Consider the following 17555-nt stretch of genomic DNA (forward strand, 5'->3'; position numbering starts at 1 on the left):
ATGCTGACAGGTGAAAAAGCTGGTGAGTTAGTGCTATACACACTTTCGAAAAAATCAGCGAACAAATTAGCTACACCGTTCGGAGAATCAGCAGTCTTGTCCCTTAACGTCATCTCAGCGGGGAATTGCTTACACCGTTTACGATTGCGAACGTGCATCCAAAAAGCAGAGGGATTTTGCTTCGCGGTCATCTCCAAGTGAGCAATGTAATCACGAAACGATGCAATCTGGCATTCGTTGTACAAGGTTTCAATTGAACGAAGATGATTGCGATTATCATCTGTCCTTACTCGGAAAAAGCGTTTCCGAGATTTTCGAACAACGTTGCGAAGTTGTTGCAGCTCGGATGTCCACCAAGGATGCTTGTGAGAATGCTGTCTGCACCGTCTACGCGGAACTAACTGATCCAAAATTTTATACACTTTGTCATAAAATGAACATACCATTTCGTCTGTGTCAAGGCCGTTGAAAATCATGTCCCAGTTAACAGCGGAAATTGCAGTGTTCAGCTCCGCATAGTCGCATCGTCGAAAATCGTATTTGTCAGTGTCGTTCAGGCTTCCAGGAAACTGCATAAGAAAGTCGTCAACATCAATACGAAGAACGAACGGCATGTGGTGGTTGTCGAGTTTGAGGAGAGCTGAAGGCGGTTCAATCAATTCAACGTCACTTGGCTCGTCCACGAATGCTAGATCAAGTATCCGACCATTTGAATTCAACAGGCTATTGATTTGGTGTAAACCCGAAGCAACCAAGGTTTCGATTAGCACGATCTCTTGTTCAGAGGATGCGTTTGATGGCAGCAAACCCTTGACATCGTCGTCTTTCTCCCATATTAGACGAGGTAGATTGTAATCGCCGACTACGACAATCTTGTCAGAATCCGAGATACGTTCGCGAAGCTGTTGAATTGCCTCGGAATGTGCAGAATACAACGACGGTTGCGAGTTGGGTCGGAGGTAAATTCCGCATACGTAGATCGTTGAGTTCAAGAGCTTTATGCGAACGACGGCTTGTTCGAGATTACTGCAGTCTTCCAGAGTAACCGAACTACAATTCATAGAGACTTTAACTGCAATCAAAACTCCCCCGCCGCGTTGAAGGCCGCTGGTGGCAGTACTCCGATCGCATCGAAAAATGCTGTATGTTGAAGCTAGCTCAGCGTTATTGATGTCCGGGCGTAACCATGTTTCTGTGAGTACAACAACATCATAGTCGCAGGACGATAGCTTGAGAAATAGTTCCCGCGTTTTAGTACGGATGCCTCTAACATTTTGGTAGTATATCGTCAAGTATTTAGAGCAAACGTCAGAAGAGCCTGAAGGGGGATTGCGGGTATCGGATGGATTTATATCTATAATGGAACTTGTTGATTGGGCTGGTGTTGCAGCAGATTCGGGGAGGTTGCTCCTGGATCGAGACGCTGCGTAGGTTTCCAAAAATGCCGAACATTACAATCATTGCTGATAAACTCTCGAAATTCTATTCCTTGTGGCCATGTGGCAGGATCCATTGCTTTGGATTTGAGATTCTTAGGAATACTCACTTTGAAAGACACGAATGATAGTGATGATGGCAGTTTTCCTTTTGGAATCAATGATTTCGCAACGATATCCTCTGTTTGCAAGCATTCCTTAGCGAGATTTTGAATGTCGGACTCGGACACTTCAGGTGATATTCTAGTTAAGTACACCTCGAACTTGTCATTGGACCTTGCTGTTGATCCATTGAAGGTGCTGCCTGCGAATTGTCCAGTTCCACGAAAAATCTTTGCTGGCTGATCATTTGGCTCCGAGGCGTCCTCGTCGCGTATGCGCTTAGGGGTGGTGGTGTGGGCCCTAAATTGTAGATAACGTGGAACTGGTGAGAGCGCAGCTGGAGATAATTTGTTGAAGCCCCCTTGAATTTCTTGCTTCAACTCAGCGATTAGACTGGTTTTTATCTCTACCTTCAGCTCGTCAACCACCTTTAGATATGTTTCTCTCAGTTCCAGGTTGGCTGCATTTGTCGACGACATAGCATTTTTAAAGCGAGCGTTCTTCATCAAATCGGTACATCCTTTGCAGAGCCAGAAAACAGCTGAGTTTCCACAAATGTCTTTATAAAACGTTTCAGATAAATGAGCACACTTATAGTGGAAAGCTGCTTTGCAAAAACCGCCGCAAACAACTTCATTCGTGGTCATAGACTTCGCACAGCTATTGCAAATTTCCATCGTAAATTCGAAGCGTCACCCAAGCGTTACAGTGTAACAACGTATTTTTATAGTGGATAAACTGGCAACACTGGTCTTGACAGATATGAAAGTGGCTGTTTCGTGGTGGTTAATACTCACACAGGCTCACGCGAGAGGTAATGATGCTCGGAATGTTTACCTTCTTGTTTTTCGATGGCGAAAACGATGGCAATGAATCGAAGCGGAATGAGAAAAGAATGATCTGGTTGGGACTCTGGCAGGATGTTTCGGGTAACGAAATGAGAACAAGAGCAGCAGCAGGTGGCGTGTATTGTCTCGGTCGGTACAGGTGTACGGGTTTACAGTACAATAATCAGCGGAGCTGTTTTGTTTGTTGTTCGGCGGAGCTGTTTTGTTTGTTGTTCGGCTGAGGTGTTGTTTATATTTCGGCTGAGGTGTTGTTTATATTTCGGCAAAGATGTTGTTTTGATTTCGGCGGTCGAACACACACCACAGAGTTGCAATAACAGTGCAGAAGGAGAGCGGCGAGGTGGGAGGTATTCGGTACGGGCAATGGCGACGGGCTTTTCTCTCAGACCAACACTCTAGCCAGCTCGGAATATGATTGATTCGCTAATCCTACCTGACTGCGGGGTGCAACTAACTATGGTGGCGGAAGATTCAAGCGGTTGTGGATGATATGACGTGGCGCAGAGCAAGTACGGGATGAGAATTTCGATGAAAATGATGATTGTTTGAAGACAACAGAGAAACACAACTACAACACACAACAGAGTTGCCAAGATGGAGTTCTATAGAGAATACGCGCCATGAATAACGTAACATATTCTCGTTCTTATTGATTATACAAGAGTTCTCTAGGGTGCAATTTCGCTGGTTCAGGTCAATCACGGAGAGCAACTACGAAATGTGCAATCTACTCAACCTCAAGCTCAAAGACGACGAGCGTCAACATTTTTTTTACAAAAAAAAACATTTTTCCGAGATATCAGTAAATATTGATGTTTTGTGCAATTACAGGACATTTGGCATAAACAAATATTTTTTAAAACCTCGATTTCCAGTGATTTTTCGATTTACAAAAAAAATTAACATCTGCGACACTACTAAATGAAATTCGATTGAGCTAATATTTTGCATTGGGTATTTTATCGTGTAAACCAACATTTCGCACGAATTTCGATATGAAAAATCGAGAATATAATTTTCGTTGGCACCCTAAACCATACGTTTTGCCTCGTATTCCGAAAAAAAGAGAGAAGTCCCGAAGTGTCGATTTTTGACAAAAAAAAAAGTTTTTCGAGATGACAGTAGACAGTTCATGCAATTTTAAGACATTTTCAACAAATTTTTGAAAACCCCGATTTCCTTACATCTTCAAATATACCTTAAACGATAACCAAAATACACGAACATTTCACTTTATTCGTAACATCCGAAAAATATTCACGAAAATTCTTTATTTTCCGACCTTTCAGACAGGAGTCCCCCCTTAAGTCTGATTCAGCTGATATTTTGCATAGGGTGTTTTTCCGAGGTGGTGAACTTTTTTATGGGGTAGCATTTTGAAATTCTATATGACCATTTTCATTTGCACCCTAATGTACACTCAGAAAAAAATAGAAAATTTTCGAGAAAAAATCTTGAAAAAGTTTTTGTAAGAAAAACTTTTTTGCTTTAAATATGCAGAAGTTGCGATGTATTGAAGAGTTGTAGGGAACATATTTATCTACTATTTATTTACCATCTCATTAAAATCTGAGATGACCATTTTGAGAAAATGGACTATAAGTTTTAAAAATCGATTTTTTTCAGTGTAGGGTTGAAAAAAATATTTTATCAGTATTTTTTTCTGAGGACTTTATTATTTTCCTGAAACTCTTCCATCCCTTATTTTTGTCAAAATAATCAAAAATATTTGTCTCTTTCCATATGTTAGTCTAAATAAATTTTCGGAAAACTATGCATGCAAAATTGCTTAATTGGGTAATGTCTTCACGCTCAGAAAGTTTCTTTAAGTTCTGAGAGGGTCATGCCAATCCCACAGACGAGTTGGCGTGAAATCCGTCATATATAAAATAAGGTGAAAAGAAGTCTTTTTGGCATGGCTTAGACATCGTTTCCCATTTCACTCACCAATGCTACAGATAATTACATGTCGCTTGGTTTCGCTGCGAAGCTGTCACTTGGAACTGCAGACAAACACAACACAACTCGGAGAAGGAGACGAACATGCAACAGACATTTAATACCTGCGGCCGTCGTCCTCGGGGGAACCGTTACGTGCGCCCAAGAAGTAGTTACGTTACGCGTCGGGGATCGGTAATTTCTATGATGACTAATCTAATACGCGAATTGGCTCTCCTTGTCTCGCCAGGGTAGAAATGTTGAGTTGCATTCGATTAATCGTTGCCCAAATCGGCAAAGCGATCGATATTCATTCGAGTGGGAAAAAGCTAAAATCTATGTCAAATTGGGTTTACATTCGCACAAGTCATCGCCGGGAAACAAGACCACTGGAGGGGGTTCATTTGCTACACTAACATTCTAATTATAACAATCTAATTCTTGCTTCAATGTTGCAGTATTACTATGAACAACTTTTGCGTAGGGCTTGGTCCCCTCCAGAAATCAAAATCCCCCAGGTTATAATCCGCTAGCGCGAAGAATAATGAATTCAATTCCGTTAATTAATCCACAAGGAGACATGCACTCGCCCGAATCCACCTGAGAGAGAGGAGTTTTGAGGGCTATAAGTAGTACTCGCGTCACCAGTGTTTCTCATTTGCCTGTATAATCCTGAACTTGGTGAGCTCGAGATTTGATTACCCGTCTGACACGCATTGCGCCTGGTGCCTTGTGTCGATCAAGGACGGGTGCCACCAAAGAACCTTCAACGAAACCAGCAAGAATCGATACGTGAGCTGCCACCCGCCGTAAGGCGACGTCTCCACGGCCCACATGAACCAACTTTTCGTTGGTTCAAAGTATTGGGGATGGCGTCATGTTGGGGCCCTAAATGATGCGTTCCCATGAATGTTAATTAGAATACGAGTATTCGTGCCGCCACGACATGGTACCTGATATGTGATTTACTGTGCCCCTAGTGTTGAACACAGTTTGTGGTAGCAGCAGAAAGGAGAGAAAGTTTGTGCTGTTCAGAGCTGCTCCCTTCGACGCGGCACTCCATGTAACTGAACCATCCAATTGCTGTTTGATGGACACCTCTGTGTCCGTAACATTCTTGGGAATGTTACAACGGTTTGTGTTCAGCTGCGCTAGACTTTGACCGATAATTGAATCTAATTACCCTACCCACGCAATATTTGCGGTCACGGTTTCTCGTCAGTTCGTACCGCTGTACCGATTTCACTCGATAAGTTTATTTTGCCGATCAATTTGCGAGTCGCGCGTCTCTTTGGCAAATGCCAACCTTTTTTTCGTTTTAGCTCTTTATTCTGCTTTGGCGCAACCCTTCAATTTGGTGCGTTTTGCAAAATACAACCCCGTTTCCAGTAGTAGTAGCAGCAGCAGCAGAGCGCGATTGTTGTAGTTGGTTCGTGTAATTGGTTACAGTTTTATTTGTTCCGTTTCACATACTAATTTTTAGATTCTTTTATGGACGTCTCTCTCTGCTCACCACTCAAATAATATATTAATTTACCAGCTGATTCGGCAAACTTCGTCCCGCCTAAAATTTATTTTTCGTTATCACATTACCAAAACTCGTCATTACCAACATTTGGTAGCACTGACAAAGGCGAAGGAAGAATTATTTCACTGAATGAGAGGCACGCGAGGCAATGAAACGCCAATTTGGGCAGATTTGAGAATTTACATCCACTGTTGAATGCTCGCTATCTAGAGCGGCGCTGAAACACTGAACTTACTGAATACCAAAGTAGTTTTTCAGTATCTATTAGTAAAATTACAAACTCCAAAACATATTTCGAACGGCAACAGAAAATCCGAACCGAATCGGGTGTGGTGCAAATTTTCACCTCCAGTTTTCCACACAGCCGAAAAGTATTTTCTTCACACCCGGATTGAAATTTCTTCACACCTTTTAGCCCGGACACAATGATCGAATTCAAGAAAAAGATTTGATCGATCGGAAAAAATCACCAATAATAAGTCATTCACGATTCATCAGTCATCCTGCTAACGACCAGATGGCAGTGGCAGCGAGTTTTTCCAAATGGCCTTTTTTTAGGCCGAGTGTTTAGTTTAGTTTTCCAAATTGGTCTTATTCAAGGATAGAGGCGAATGCATATTATCATTATCATTACACCAATAAATTTGAACAAATTCACAGAAGCTCTTTCTCTGCAAAAAAAAATACAAGAAACAATTCGTTTTTATTTACTTCGGATATAATTGTAGAATGCATCGACATTTTTAAAATAACTCATCGGTCAAAGATTTCGGTAGCACCAAAAAGTATCGATCTGTTTGCGTGATTTTGTAGACGCAGTTCAAGATGGGTGATTCATGAATCATTCTTGTCGTGAGAACAATACACGAGATTTGTGACCTTATTGCCAATGCACGTAATGCACTCACTATGCATCGGGGATATTCTTTTCGTGCTAGAAGAAGATATTTGTTCCCTATCGTTATCTATTAGATAACGCATAAAATCAACAAGTCGTACGTGTTATTTAATCATACATAACAAATCTCCACATAACGGTATGGAAGCCAACGCGGTACGTCCTATTTAGTATTTCTCTTCTACTTTGATTTTGCCTGTCAGTGCAAGCTCTGCACTATGCTTACTTTGCGCGTATTCTAAGAATGCATTCTGCGAAAAAAAGTTACGTTCATTAACACTCCTATACTCGCGCATTGGTCTGTCAAACCGAGAAATCAATAATTCATTCATTTCTCAGAAAATATCAACACTATGACTTTGCGATTCTCTCTAGCTTCGTTATTCGTCGTTCGTCATCGTTCAGTGTATCGCATGTGTTGGTACAAATGGGACGTGTGTCACTTTTTTAACACTTTCGGTCTGACACACCGACGCGAGTACAGGGAGTAACTTTTTTGGACAAGTGCCTTTTTTCATATTCTAGAATATTGTTGAATGAAATGTTTAAATTAATTTTAGTGCCGTGGAATATTTATTAAATATAATGCATAAGATCATTACCGGACGATTCTAATTTGATTTCAGTCCCTTTTGTAACTGGATTAAACGGATCCATATATTATCTATTCGTCGATATTTCGTTATATATTCGTTTGATATTATAGTATAGTTATTCGCCAAATATAATGGTCATACATATACACACTTGTGAAAGAATTTCACTTGCGGAAGAATTGTAAACAGTAAACTATAAACTAATCGGTAGCTTATGGTAATTTTCAACAGCTACAGTTTCGGGGATATTTTTTTATAATGGACAATATCGACAAGAAAACAAGAAAAAGAAAAGGAAGTTCCTAGAAATCCTTTTATATCATCTTTTTATGCCCCACCTAAAAAAGGACATTAATTCTTAGTTTACCAAGAAAACAGAGACAAAGAATATTAGAAATATGCAAAATTTATATTCCAGAAACTTTATCATCTGGTAATTACCTAGATGGTCGTTATACATTCTTCTCTTCGATAAAAGACCCGAAAAATACGCAACAACTGCATGAAATGTAAAAAAATATGTTTGTTTCGAGCATGCAGTTATGCCATGCTCTGATTCTTACTCCAATGAACCCACAATCGATTAATACGTTTTTATGATATTTTATAGCTTTTTATACTTCCACGAATTATATTCAGTTGCTTACTTTTGATTAATAATAGTGAAAAATTCGAATTTCGTTATTTGTGTTGGAGTATCAAAAATTACTCTATTTTGATGAGGCTGAATTAGATGACTATTAAAACAATAAAGGTTCAAACTCAGGGCCCTCAATTGACCATCTTTGTGTTGTTATAGAATAACTACGTCCACGCAACCATCATCAGCGATGGAAATCGATCCACGGTCGAAATGAGATCGATTCATCCATACAATGCTCTGCTCTGCAAGACACATCGGACTGCTGTTCTAAAAATAACTCAACAATGATCAATATCAACTGTCTTCGCTGTCCGGTCTGCTGAACAATGGAAGAACAGAAAGAATACCCTTATGCCTAAATGGCTACTACTGTGAGATTTACCATAATGTAATGGAACAGAATACTTAACGCCTAAATGGCTACTACTAACTACTGTGTAATTTACAATTTATAGAAACATAAACATATGTACATGTACACGATTAAAACCCGGCCTAATAAATAAATAAATGAGATAAAAAAAAAACAATAAAGAAGAAAACATATGTTTTGGATTTTTTTCATTCAATCATACCCTCTTCTTCAAATAAATGCCAATAAAGCCTGAAAAATGCACAATGGCACCATTACAGAGAAGTTCAATTTTCGGTCTGTGACACCGTGCCCGAGTATACGTGTTACGATTTTGCACGCGAGTACAGGAGGGTTAAACACGGTAGCAAAAGAGAAACTGCGGTTGGCCGGGGTCAGCAAAATGTTTACAGTGCTTTCACGACTGACCAATCTTGACTTCGATGGAGTTTGAAGCATATTTCTAGATATTTTTTTTAATTTCCCCATTATTTATAGATTTTTTTGTGATTTCAATAGTTTGGTTTCAACGCAGATTTCGAGCTATGGAAATGTGCGGTAATTTAATTACAAATATCACTCATGTAGACCTTTTATCTTTCGAAAGTGATTGTCATACCACCTCTCTAAGCCGGCAAAGAGGAGTTAACGTTCAATTCCTTGCACCCCGAATGTAACGCTCTCGTTTTCGAAATTTTCAATTTACACTCTAGTTAATGCAGATGCAGAAATGATCTAAAGATACAAAAGTACTATCCCCTATACTGCCGTAATTTCGCAAAGTGACGCAAGCGCCAGAGGGAAGAACTTTCAGTACGAGACTTTTTGTAAAATTACATGTATAATCAGCATACGCGTACATTACGAAAATCTTATCTGTACAAAATGTGTACTGTTGATGGAAAAACATTGCCATCGGGTTGATTTTTGAAAAAATGTAGTTTTAGCTAAGCTTTGCCACCAACGCCAGCTTGTTGTGGAAACAGCAAATTTAAATCGCTGTTTCCACAACCGATTGGCGTTCATCCATCAAAGTATGCAAGAATCTATTTCCAATTATTTTCTACAACATGCCGCCGTTGAGCGAAGCATGAGGAAGCATCAGGGAGAAGAATCCACACACTTTTCCGAATTAGTAGCATGCGTCAAGCAGATTAACGTAGTTGAGAACCCGATCGCAATAATTTTGGACAGCACCTTTTTTTTCGAATTCGAAATGCAATTGAAACCATCCGTGTTAAATAAGATAATGCCGTCCGAAATTATCCGATATAAAACAGATACAGTTTACGCGAGGATGTTTTGAGTTTTGTTACAAGATGCGTTTCGATGAAGCATTTAGAAGAGTGCAGCTGTTCACCAAATCCGACATTTACCATTCAATCAACACTCAGCCTCAATTTATTCGAAAGAAGAATTTAGCAGGCGAGAAAAGTAAACATCGTCAAGAAGCTTTGTCCCTCGATGCCTGAAGAAAAAAGACACTACATATTATCGTAGTAATCAACAATTAAATTGTTGAGTTTGAACTATTTAGTTCTAATCTTTATGTGCTATATGTGAGAACAGCAGGAAAAATTATTCCGTTAAGCTGGGTTTGATCTATGAATTTAAAGTACATGATCTTATGAGCTACTTAGTACATGATTTGTAGTTCTAAAACAGAATTGCTATTATAAAAGTAGCATTGGCATGACGAGCTTTTCGGAAAAGTATTTTTTACAAGAAAGAAGGTATGTGACTTTTATTATGCTAAACGTTCATTACGGAAGATGTTGTTATGTGAAATTTGCTGTCCATGCTCGTTCATCCTACGCTATCAGAACAGATAAAGAAATCACATCGCATCACAATCAAATTACGTCACATCATAGGGGAAATGGCGCTTGCGCCACATCACAGTGGAATTGGCGCTTGCGCCAAACTGTTTTCAAGCTTTTACGGGGTCATTTTTCCACATTTCTGTAAAACTTCACAATTGTTTGAAAGGATTTGGTATTCTTTATCGATCTATAACAAAAAACGTAAAATGACAATTTTGGCGCTTGCGTCACTTTGCGAAATTACGGCAGTATACGGCATGAAAATTGATACGGCACTGCACTGAGCTACTACTTTCCATTCTTCCTCTGTATCGAACAAAATAGCTGTGTCTGACATCAGCATTGAGAAAGACAGCTATCTGCTAGTTGGAGCACGACTGTAACTATAATGGTGATGATCATGGTTTGAATTATAGAGGATTTAAAATTTCACCGCGAATAGCTTGTTCATTCTCGATAAATTAAGAACGGAAGGAGCTCAAATTGTAATATTTTCTCTATCCATCTTGTCCGTAGAACGAACGCTGCATTTTCTATGTCTATTCAATAAAAAAAAGGTTTCTGATTTGATACTATTACTGATAGACGTAGTCCTACGATAAAAAAATTGTAATGATTTCTTAGGTTTATTGTTACACTTATCAAATAGTTAAATAAAGTAACACCAGATGAGCCAATGGGTTAAATGAACAAAATGAATAAAAAATGTATCTTTAAATTATCCATATCCCAAAAATTTACCAAAAACTTTTCGTCACATACAATACTTGATGGTTTGAAGGCTTCAAGTATTATATTTGGCTGGACGTCTTTTCAAAATTAACACACCACTGAACTTGACGCATGCAGGCACTCTAAAATTAGGTGCAAACTTCTCAGCTTGCAAGTGAATCACTTTAGGAAAAATGTGCTATTGGTCAGTTCTCGTTGCTCCAGTCACGTGAAGTTTTCGTTTTCTACAGCATTCGAATATTTGACACCGTTAAAAATAAACAAGCTACATTTAAAAAATATTTAAATTTATACTGAATAAGTCTATTGGCTGTTTGGACGATCTTTTTGATTAGCTTATCTTGCATTCTTTTAGCTACAAATCAATCAAATATAAATTTCAATTTGCATAAGCTATCACAAACAAAAAATGTATCACTGACTACCTTGGAACGAAACCTCAACAGTTGACGAAATGAAAGAACTCCACTACTGGCCGCGGGTCAAACTTGGAAAACAACACAGGTCGCGTATCTCATTGGACACAATCAAAGAAGAAGTTGTTACAAATCATCCATAGTTGTTGATTTTGAAATTATTAAAGTGGTAAGAGAGACTTAAAATTACAAATAACAAAATTACCCAGTAAGAAAATTTTCCACAAGCTCCGTGAATACCACTTATCACTACATTAAGGCATGATTGCTTCAAAATATTTTTCTCTCCTTAGTTCTCAAGTTTCGTTCAGTAATTTAACGAAGAACTGAACTCTAGTATTATTTCTAACATTTTCAGTGATAAATTTGAGAGTGATATAAACGAGACGTGAAAAAAATGCCCAGTGATATAGTCAAGCCGTTACTGTATCATCTTTGACGCTTCACTTTTTCGTAAAACGTAGTTCAATGGCGTGCCGTTCATTTCGTTTTCACCGTGAAGTGTAGGGGAACTGGGGGTAAACCCCATAGGAGAAAATATTGTTTTGTGAGATCTGAGAACACATTGTTATGTTTCCCTCACAGAATCATTGTCTAGATTCATTTTCCATGAGATATAAGAAATATCAGTGCTTTTAAACGGCAATATTGCAAGTAATAGTCAATTTTCAAAGCTGACATAAAAACAGAGTTCACCAACCAGTGCGGGTGAAACCGGCACCCCAGGGGGGTAACACCGGCACCCTCAATTTGTCAATATATATACTTAACACCAGCTGAGCCAGTTTGAATGTGGCGACCATCAAATGGGAGGTATTCTAATTCTAGATGTCGCTATCGAATATGGGCCTGATCACGAACGTCACTTCATGGTGAAAACGAAATGAATTGTATGCAATTTGTATGCATGTTATTCCGTTTTCACCGTGAAGTGACGTTCGTAATCAGGCACTATGGTTCGAATCGCTCAACTGATTCCGGAGATATAGTCGGAGCAATCTCCGGTGAACATGGAATATGGAAAACAAAGGAATTTGACATAAGGCAAATCTATCATGCGGCACCTCAAACCACACCACAATTCAATTACAAGTTCGATGGAATCTAGGTCCTAGTTTCGAGCTTACCACCTTTCACAAAACGTGATCCTGTAATGTAGCCCTGGGAATTCCAAAGTCTTGGAAGCACGTTTGGCAGAAAATCCACCAGCGAATAGCCTCTTGCAAGGGCTAGTTTCTCCTGGGACCCACTCGCACAATTCGATTCCTTTGGGAGCTGCGAGGCATCTGGAATAGAAGGAAAATATGTCCCAATAACCTTCAACTAACTGGAAGCCATGCCGAGCTTACTCCACTCAAAGGGTGACGGTCTTACTCCAACAGCATACATTTTTTAAGAAGACTATTTCTATTAATTTATTGCTTGCACCTAACTCAACTCGAACAACAGTGATAGTTAACAATCCACGGGACAAACTGTAGAACAACGAAAAAAGATTTGAAACGTATTTCTAAATAATAAACACTAACTAATAAATACTAATACTGTACAGTGTTCGAAAACATAGTTAATAAGAGTTTTCCAGTAAAACTCAAGGGTCCCCCAGTGACGAGCTTACCCCCAGTTCCTCTATACGGGAAAAAGGCCCTCTATGATCGTTTTTGCTCTCCGTATCTCCACATGTATTGTGAAGAGCATGTATCTCATTCCTATCAACAATCGATCCCTCTGACGAGTTTCCCGTGTATTCCCGTCATGGAGTAAGAAAGTTTGAGTCGTTTGCTCAAATTTCCTTCAATATTCATTTCTTGTTCCGCAACAGAACCGCAGCCCTATTTCTCATACATCCAGGAAGATTTTCATCCCGGTTCTTATTACATGAAAAGTTGCTCTCCCAAATGCAATTTTTCATTTCCTTTTTTTTAGCAGACGGAAAAGGTGCTATTTCTCCATCCTCTCAAGATAACGCCAATAAGAGAGCAACGTGGCGAATCTTGTATCGTACTCCTCCACCTCAACAAAAGGTGCGAGGTGCAAACACACGAGTGTAATATGTTCTGTTCCATGTCCTGCTCCCTGAGGTGTTATTCAGAGTACGAAGGGGTTGATTGATGATTTGTGGTGCGCGTGTATGTGTGTTTGTTTTTATTTGTGTGTTGTCTTTTTGCATTCTTGCCGGATATATCAATTACGAAGCGCTTTCACTGCCTATATGAACCTATATGTATTAAAAATATAGCCTTCCCAACGCGCGCAAGTTCGTCCTTTATTGATTGAATTTTCACTTCATATTCCAGGTTGACTCATTTCCCCTAGATCAGCAATCGATCGAAATTCCAGAGACGGAGTGTTCGGACAGCTGCGAGAACGACGTCGATATGGATGAGTCGGACAGTTGCGACAACGACGCCGATGATAACGAGGACTCGGAAGGTAAGGGGCTCTGTGCCTGTGCTACAAATCAACCGTAGGTTCACGAGGAAGAATGTGTGTGTGCTCAACTCAAGCTTACTATTGCAGATGATGAGGAAGATGACGATGATATTCCCAGTACGGTGGTCACGGGCAAGTTTCTTCTGGACGATGAAATCGATCACGAAGACAGTGCTGGTGGCGGTGGAGGTGGCGGAGGCGGACCTCACGATAAAAAAGCCCGCCTCGAAGCTCTGCTGGAAGCAGCAGGTATGATTTACTTGACTTGGCTCAGCTTTGGGTGAAGCGCACGGGCGGCCGAAAGGCAGATGGTCTCTTGATACGTTGAAGAGGGAACGATGGGCGGTAAATCTCTTCGGGGCACTAAATGTATTCGGGCGAATGTTGCATTGCGGGGTCGATAATGCTCCGGATGGAAGTGCCTACAGTAGCGACATATCGCATCCGCCGTACGCATGGTGATTGGGCACTTGCTGGAGACGAATTTGTCTTCCTGTCAATTCGGAGATGTTTTTGTTTCAAGATCTCTATATTTCTTTGTGGAATCAAGAATGTTACCAGACTAGAAATTTCGAAGGGATACCTCATAGCGACTGTTTTCTCTCTGAAAATATCCATTTGAGTTGTTGTGTGGAAATAATGATCTATCAACATTTTCTCGAAGAAACCATCCGTTCTGTCAAATTTGATGGGGCCAAGACCTACATTGCTATGACAAGTGCAAGCGCAATGTGGAATTTTGCTACGCTGCGGAATGCCAAAATTGCATTGATTTGTTGTTCGCCACATCGTAACAATTTTTCTACTTCTTTGACAGTAGTTAGAAGGGATTCCAGAGTCTCCTTAGTTTTTTTTTCATTCTAGCTTTAACGCAACAATCGCGAAAACCTGAAAATATATGAGGGGATTAGAATGCAAGGGTTTAAGTGACTTGATCGATTTCTCTTCATCAACTTTTTCTTTAGTAAATAACTCAACTGCAAAAACGTTCCAATTTAAGTTTGCTATAGAGTCCGATAGATGAGGTTCTGACCTATCTTCCACATTGCCAAATACAGTACGGAATGTATTTACAGCTAATTTATGACCAAAAGAGAGAATCGATGTAGAGAAATCGATCAAATCACTTACACCCCTTTCATTCTAAGCCCCTCATATCGTATAAGGTAAATGATTTTGGTTTGCCCAGCCGAAAGTATGATCATGGTTTGTCACACCTAATTCAGTACACCTTTGTCAAATCGGGTATTCAAATGTTTCAAACCATATAAATAAAATTGTCTTTTTCATGATTTACAGTAGTTTTATAGTATATTTCTACGGAATCACATGTTTTAAAGGATTATAAAATACACCATCTATTGATGTCAATGCGAACTATCTTTTAATTAATCACCAGATGATTATTTCGCACGTATTCAAACCTTTTCTGTATTATAACACTTACACATATTGTAAACATCATTCTTGCACACCATTTGTATCAAATTTACATAGCTAAACCATTAAATTAACGCATTTTGATGAACTCATTCTGATCATGAGTTGTCTAATTCAATAATGTTGTTTTGTCCACATGATTTCTATGGCAACCGCTTGACGCGCCTGCAGTTTGTTTATTGTGCTCTTCGCGCATAGCAGAAATAAAGTTTCTCTGTGTTGAGTGTGTTGAGGTGAACACGTTTGAAATGCCAAAGAAAAGGCAATATTCTGAAAGAGCCTAAATTATGAATGGATCAATATGATGCCAGTAAACTCAAGCAATGATAAATGCAACATCGAATTGAGAATTCGAATGTTCTCATTCAAAAATGGTGATTTCTAAACCGGACAAACCATGATCATTTTTTGGACAAACTATGATCAGAGGTGGTCAAACCATGATAATAATTCCTCTTTGAGGAAAATGGTTAAGAAACATAAAAATTTGAATAATTTCAACGTCTTATGGAAGTATTAGCAACTAGAGATTTGGGGCTTTTCAACAAACCCAAACTCGTATCGATTATATGTGATTTTCATGAAGAAAAAACGATTTGCATTTACTAAATTCAGTCTTCAGAAAACAAACTCAGCGCTGCGCTTGAGTTTACTTTTCATCAGCGCGCGCTCAAAGAAAACTCTTATTCTTTCTTGGTGCGAAGAGCACAAAATTCATAAGCACGACAGCGCAAAATGTACCCGGCGCAGAACTCAGATACTAAACATTTCTTCTCACTTGTGTGATGCGCGTCTCATTCAATACACACACACACATACACATCAAATTCTAGCGCCCGCTTTGTCTTCGTTCGTTCTAAGCAAAGCATAAAAACAACAGCGTGTCCCCATACGCACCGCCTCAACAGAGAAAGAAAAGCAGATTATCCCTCGAGATACGTGATCACTATGTGAGCTATGGTAGTGTTGTGTGGATCACGTTTGGGGTGCACAAAATTCCCTATCGGCGCAAACAGTCTAAGCCCATCAATTGACAAACATTGTTAAATAACACAACCAATGTTCGCATTGTATGTTTGATGTATGACCCATCAAAAGATACTCGTCCTGAGAAATCCCTATTTCGCGGGAGAGATTTGATAGAAAAATGGAGAAGATAAACGTTATTTATCAAAATAATTAAATATGCCAATAGGTAGTTACAAATTATCTGTAGTGATTTTGTTTCTTTTCTTGCTCTTTTTCTGGGATTGGGCCTTGAGCTTTTCATTCATCAGTTTTCTTGTCTCGCGATCAATCTTCTTCTGCGAACGTTGTTGTTGATTCTGTTTTCAGTTTCCAAATCGTTGTAATACTTCGTGTACTATTCACTAGCGTCGGTGGACGAGTTTTTACTCTGCATCGTCTTAAGTTAATATTCCGCAGACCATCTTCAGATTCGGTGTGAGAGATGTGAGTTTTTTTCAGTGTCGAATGTCGAATGTGTATCGTGTTTCAGTGAGGTTTTATTTTCTTGACACGGTGCATTACTAAATACCAAGTCAATACAATTACATTGATCTGAAAAAGGTAATATAATAATAATAAATGCTGCTTCCTATTGGTATAAACTCCGCATTCAGAAATGTCTCCGAAGTCTACACTATGTGTGACACGAAGTTAAAAATTGAACAACGTTGTGCGGTAAAATTTTGCCATGGCTTGGGCAAATCCGCGCCAGAAACGGTGAAAGAGGTTTATGGTGAACTTTGTATGAGCAAAAAAAAACAATTTTTCGATGGTACTCAAGCTTCAAAACTGGTCGAGAATTGATCAATATCAACACGATATGAACAATTGTGTAAGAAGATAGGTCTTTTAGTGTAGAACAAATAGCCGAGATCATTAATATATCCTAGCGAACGATTGAAGCTGAGACATGTGTGCGCAAAATGGGTGGTTTCCTCATTTCATTGCATTTCCTGACATGTCTCTCAACAGATGGAGAGACATGTCAACGCGTGCAAATTTTGGAAAAAAAATGCTGAAAGCGGATTCAAATTTTTTAGATAGTGTCATCACTGTTGACGTAACCTGGAAAAAAAACACCTTAAAGGCCGAATATATCAGTAGTGAAAGCATCGGAGGCGATTTTCAAGAAGCTCGAAGAGAACTTGTTTTATCAGACCTTCTTTCCTCTTCCTTCCACAATACAACACTTTTTTTCGTCAAATTAAAGAGAAAAAAGAATTCATTGCGTCTTAGTGTCGATGGTAACAGTATCAAAAATATGACATTTTCAGTTATGTCCGATTTCTTTTTAATATTTTTTTCTGCACAACTCAAGGTTTTTCGGCGATAACAAAGACAAAAGAAAAATCTAACTATTGA

General features: G+C 39.2%; 1 protein-coding gene across 10 annotated transcripts in view; it reads left to right on the top strand.

Annotated features, from left to right (window-relative positions):
• LOC129763487 (ankyrin repeat and KH domain-containing protein mask) overlaps nucleotides 1–17555 on the top strand; it is a 74571-nt gene that overhangs the window by 32013 nt on the left and 25003 nt on the right. For 8 of the 10 annotated variants that reach the window (XM_055762600.1, XM_055762603.1, XM_055762604.1 and 5 more), the window contains 2 exons: nucleotides 13610–13745; nucleotides 13833–13994. In XM_055762600.1, the coding sequence (XP_055618575.1) occupies nucleotides 13610–13745; nucleotides 13833–13994 (298 nt within the window). The remainder of the gene's footprint in view (nucleotides 1–13609; nucleotides 13746–13832; nucleotides 13995–17555) is intronic. The other 2 variants (XM_055762606.1, XM_055762607.1) reach the window with 1 other exon arrangement.

Source organism: Toxorhynchites rutilus, chromosome 1, assembly GCF_029784135.1.
Source record: "Toxorhynchites rutilus septentrionalis strain SRP chromosome 1, ASM2978413v1, whole genome shotgun sequence".
Lineage (NCBI taxonomy): Eukaryota > Metazoa > Arthropoda > Insecta > Diptera > Culicidae > Toxorhynchites > Toxorhynchites rutilus.